The sequence below is a fragment of the Camelina sativa genome, chromosome 10 (genome assembly GCF_000633955.1).
Source record: "Camelina sativa cultivar DH55 chromosome 10, Cs, whole genome shotgun sequence".
Taxonomy (NCBI): Eukaryota; Viridiplantae; Streptophyta; class Magnoliopsida; order Brassicales; family Brassicaceae; genus Camelina; species Camelina sativa.
Window position 1 is genome coordinate 18,653,999 of NC_025694.1, and position 6,000 is coordinate 18,659,998.

The following is a 6,000-nucleotide window of genomic DNA, read 5'->3' on the forward strand; positions in this document are numbered from 1 at the left end:
AGCTTTTGGAACAGTTTTGGATGGATTGGAGATGGTTAGAAATGGAGAATCGTCGTTCGGCTTCGAGCAGATTGTGTCGGTGTCGATCGACTCAAGATGGGTGTCGGTCAACACCAAGGAGGAGTGTCGATTGACACTGAGAAGCAGTGTCGGTCAACACCAGCAGTCAGTGTCGGTCGACACCCACTTGTCCAAGGCTTGTTCTTTGGTTTGTTGTGTCTGTTTGTGCATTAGAATCTCAGTTGTTTGTGTGTATAGCCCAGTAGATGGGAGGATTGCCTCACTGAGTGTTTATGACACTACTCATTTATCTCAATTTGTGTTTGTGGTGCAGGTAAAGGCAAAGAGTGATCGTGGAATCAAGGCGATGAGGAGGAGGATGTTCTAGAGGCTTGATTGATTGTGCTCAAGCTATTGTTAGGTTGCTAGAGTTGAATTTATAGAACATTGTAGGATGTTGAAATTTGGTAGTGACTTGATTGGTTATTGGATTATTTCATTGTTAGATTTCTATTTGGCTTAATGGTATTGTTTGGTTATCTTCTGATGTTGATTGATGTTAGGGTCTTAGTAGAGATGAGACCACTAGAGAATTATTATTATTAACAAAAAAAAACGGGAAGGGTTGTTTCTGCAGCCCCTCGAGCTATCGGTATTTCGGAAACCCCGTCCCCTCAAGAGAACTCCCATCTCCTCATGAGTTGTTCAGGACCCCCCCCCCCTGGCCCTCACATCAAACGCTCATAATGTCTATAAGCATTTCTCTAACCAAGACCACCCTCCGTGATCTGCATAAAACATTTTTTTATCATACCAACCACCATATACCTCTCGGAATATCACCACCACCCTGGCCACCCCCATGCCACACTCTAAAACCTTCCAACCACTTTGCGTGTTCACACACACTCTTTCCAAAAATAGACATGTTCTAACTATTAATAAAACTTTCCATTAGTCATTTGCACTTCCCCGAACAAAGACTAAGAACTCTAAAAAACCACACAACACAATAAACAACTTATCGTGGAATCTCACTGAAGACTCGAAGAGGATGAGACTAGGACTCCATACCACATGCAGATTGACTAATTACTCATAATCAATTTTAACACTAAACCACGAATCAACATCATGCATCAAGCAACAGGAAAATAATTCAAACAATTAAATTTCCTAGACCGCTCTAAACCATACACTAACCCGCCCTAGAACTATTAGGGTTTTGATACCAAACTGAAACAACCCGACCCATTTTTTTATAATAATAATACAATTAAATACCCATAATATTCAATTATAATCCAAACAATAAACCAACAACAAATCAACATGCACAGCAAAAGACAAAGCAGACTAAACTAACATAACCAGCAACCTAGCAAGCTTCTAACCAAGTTCCGAGGAGATAACATAACCACAACACAACAAATGAGACCCTAGATCATCTTCCTCCTCATTGTCATGATTCTACGCTACAAATTACATGCACTACAAACACAGCGAGATGCGTGAGTATTACTAGAAATACCTAGTGATGCGATTCTTTCGTCTAAGAGCTATACACACAAGTAAATCAAGAGTACAACCACAAATAAAACATAAGAAACCAGTCATTTAACAGAACACCCAACAACACATTCACGACACCTACACATCATCACACAAAACAAGTCATACAACCTAATCGCTCAGATAAGATCATGGTCACACACTCACCTTAAGAAGGTGATTCGAACAACAAAACACAACTAGGAGAGACTCTACTCGCGTCTGCAACAGCCCAGAAACACATGTTAACTTCAAAATCCCTCCGGTGGAAAGCTAGCCGTAGACGTCATGTAGCTTCCCACAAGATCTCATGTGAATCTGATAATAGACGAAGCATCTCACAAAAATTTTGAAACGATTTGCTATGACGAATCATTTTCCTACCAAACCTTGACGATTCTGATTTCTTCTTAATCTCCTTCACACCATGCCAAATTTCTCTCTCTTGCTCTCTCTTTATTTTATTAACAGCTCAAGCACAAAATCAGCGACATCAGCAAGGAGAAGGTGTCGAAACTTAAAAAACACCTTTTAGGGTTTTTTTTTCTTCCAAAACCAACTAAACCGGCAACTCAAATCAAACCGATAAACTTAAACCAAACCTGCCAATTTCTAAAATTAGGAAACCCGAATGTTACAAATATGATTGTTGAGATAAAAAGTCAATATTATTTTATTAATTTATTAAGGTTTTCACATAATTGTAAGATAAAATTATAAAACTAAATGAAAACATACAGCAAAATATAATAAAAAAAAATTGATTAAGATATTAAATTAATAACGACAACAACATATATAAGAAGTATCACAAAACATCTCTTGTTCATCGTACTCAACATTGACTCAATGTTATCAAAAGCCACAAATGCAAAATAATTTTAAACAAACATGTATACACGACGGGTCAGCAAACAGGTTTTTAACAAAAACAATAACCGTAAAATACAAAGAGAACAGAAATTAGGTCCAAGGAGGTTGACTCTAAGGATCACTGATGTTGTAAGACATACACTTCCTTGATACAACATACACTTCCTTGACTCTTGTCTCAGATCCATCCACTACTCCATTTAAAATTGAAACATATTTCATATTTCTATGATGAGTTGTGGGTTTTAGTTGTAGGTGTTATGTTTCGTTTGTGAAGCTAGTATGTATATATAATTATATATATGTAATGAGCAAGGAGTTTACGATCTATTCATTAAAGGAAGATTTTCAAAAATATCTATTTTCTTATGTCAGTTTTTAAAAAAACCTTTCATGTTGTACATTTTCAAAAATAGTCTTTTTTATGTATAAAATAACTAAATTTTAAATCCTAAACTGTAAACTTTAAACTGTAAATACTAACTAAACCCTACCCCCTTAAAACTATATTATAAACATAAAATAGAGAACCTAAACCTAAAAAAAATATTTTAAAAATTAATTTAACATATTGTAATTGTGCAAAAAAATGTAAAAATAAAAATGTTTAAAAAAGGATATTTTTAAAAAGGGGTATCCCAAAAATGGTATTTCTAACAAATTTTTATCGTTAAAAGAGAGTTTATTATTTCGTCGTTTTATTTCTTTAGAATTTGTGCAACAATATTTAGTTTCCAAATAAGATATATACAAAATCAAATGTATTTTTTTGTTGTTAACAATTAGGACTTGTGTGTGAATATTGGTTTTAATTATAAGAGAAAAATTTTGGGTTGTCGATTTTTTTTTTTTCCGTCTGAATGATTCATTGATAATAACTTCAAAGTAAAATACAAAGGCCGACAAGGAAATTAATCCTTCTGGAGACTTAAGCCGGCGAGTACAAAACCCTCTCGGAGACTAAGACCAAACACGGTGAGCTAAGGGGAAACAACCTAGACAGAAAAATTACACAACATCCATTCACTTCCCAGAACAGAATCAAGAGATCCAAAAAAAGAAAAATTAAAACATAGATCTTATTAAGACAATTAAAACAAATCTGAGACTAGAAAAAACACACAATGGGTTAACTTGCAAGAACCTCCTTTACCACTAGTTAGAATCGAATGAGCATGCCGTGCGACCCTTTATGTTGCTTCAAAGAGGAGCTACCAGGGGCGGTGAGACACTGCCAAAGCCTAGAGACCACTCAGGAGGAACGACTCTTTAAAAACAGGAAAGAGATCTCGATCTGCGTTGGTGAAGATTCTTCATCAAAGACAGTGAAGTAGCAGTTGGAGGCTGCCTCAACCATCAAAATGGCCAGATCTGAAGCTAAACTTGACGAAAATAACAAGAGCCAAGAAGTTGAACCCAAGGTTGGGAAGATCGAAACTTAAAAATTGTAGATATGAAAATCTATATCTGTTGTCGTTGGAAGAAAAAGATGGATGTGCCGATAAAAGATGGAAACAAAGACAATCTAAAGGGAGAAACCCGACTCTAGTGCTGAAGAAGCCACCGGAGCCGGTCAATCTAAGCAGCGGCGGCGGTTTTTGACTAGAGAGAAAGCAAAGGGTTTTTAGGTTTTTTTAGAGAGAGAGAGAGAGCTGTGGGTTGTCGATTTAGGAATAGTTTATTTTGAAGAGATATATTAAAGATATTTTAGGAAGATTCTTCATTGTGTAAATTTTGGAGGAAAATGGTAGAATTTTTTTTTTGTAAAATTCGGTTGTATGATTAATATTTTGAGAGATTATAGCAAACTTTTAGATATTATGGAGATTTTATGCCAATAAACTTTAATGATTATGGTCGATTTATAGATTTTACTAATTGGGTTTTGTGTAATTTTCTAGGGATTGAGATTGCAAATAAACTTTTAAATAACCAAAACTATAAGGGTAGAATACAAAATGTACTTCAAAAAATATTAAGATATATTCTTATTGCTTTCTTCTTAATTCTAAAATTTGTGGCTCAATCACTAATTTATTTTATGTTTCTTAAACAAATATATACTATGGGACTTACCAAAAAAAACAATATATACTATGGGATGAAACTAATTCAAACCTATATTTAATGATTGGAATTCATAATACTGATAAATTAATTAACAAATTAAATGTGATAGAAATGATAGTATATATATTAGTATACTGAAATTCACTTTTAAATTTAGTTTATTTGTAGGACAAAATATGGTTAGTCAAATTAATTAATGCTATATTTTGTAGTTGTTGGTTGATGCTGATGGTGAAAATTAGGAGTAAATGCTTAGGGTAGTTGGTAGTTGATGATTATGGTGATGTACTGATGTTGTTGCTTAAGAGAAGCATGATGAAATAAGTTAACAGCAACTTAAAAGGAAAAAAAGAACTAGAAATGTAAGGAGAAATAAACGATTGCTGAAATATATAGACGCATGGACGATGGATTAGGCAATATCTTACAAGGCTGAAATATAAAAATTCAGAAAATATTTAATAAGTAATACTAACTTAAACACCTTAATATAAACGATGTTTACTCACCTACCAACATTTGATTAATAAAATTTTGACAGAGCTAGTTGGTTTGATGTGCCCCAAAAAAACAATGATAGTAATAATAAAAAGCTAGATGCATGGTTTAATAGTTTGGTGTACGTTTATGTGATGTCATGTCAGTATATTTCATTTTTACAGTGCAAAGTAATCAAAAACATTTATACTCAACCTGAAATCCAAGCTCGATCACCTACGTCTATAAATAAAAAAGCATTGTAAACCGAACAAAACACAACTAGAATAAGCCATAAAGATTAAAGAAAAATAAAGTATGTATTTGACACTCATATTCCTCTCCATTGGCTCCATTATTGTTTCTCTCATATTACTCCTTAGAAAACATTTCTCAAACTTCTCGTATCAACACCTTCCTCCGGGAAAGATTGGTTTTCCCTTAATCGGAGAGAGTTTATCATTCCTCTCTGCCGGCCGTCAAGGCCATCCCGAGAAGTTCATCACCGACCGAGTTCGTCTCTTCTACTCCTCCTCCTCCTCATGTGTCTTCAAGACCCACCTCTTTGGGTCTCCCACGGCGGTGGTGACTGGTGCCTCTGGAAACAAGTTTCTATTCACCAACGAGAACAAGCTCGTGGTCTCGTGGTGGCCAGATTCCGTTAATAAGATATTCCCTTCTTCAATGCAGACGAGCTCCAAGGAAGAGGCCAAGAAGCTGAGGATGATTCTTTCGCAGTTCATGAAACCTGAGGCTTTGAGGAAATATGTAGGCGTTATGGATGAGATTGCTCAAAGACATTTTGAGATGGAATGGGCCAATCAAGATCAGCTCATTGTCTTCCCTCTCACCAAAAAGTATGTATTATTCTGCTTCTCATGCATCTTATGTTAACATTTTAAAAAAGCCTGTTTCATGACTTATAAAAAAATCTCAATCAGGTTCACGTTTTCAATAGCATGCCGTTCGTTCCTCAGCATGGACGACCCCGAAAGAGTAAGGCAACTAAGAGAAAAATTCAATACGGTA

General features: G+C 35.1%; 1 protein-coding gene across 1 annotated transcript in view; it reads left to right on the forward strand.

Annotated features, from left to right (window-relative positions):
- Positions 5,250–6,000, forward strand: part of LOC104719298 (beta-amyrin 28-oxidase-like) — a 3,851-nt gene continuing 3,100 nt past the window's right edge. The window contains exons 1-2 of the mRNA XM_010437186.2: positions 5,250–5,828; positions 5,913–5,999. Of these exons, the coding sequence (XP_010435488.1) occupies positions 5,290–5,828; positions 5,913–5,999 (626 nt within the window). The 5' untranslated portion in view covers positions 5,250–5,289. The remainder of the gene's footprint in view (positions 5,829–5,912; position 6,000) is intronic.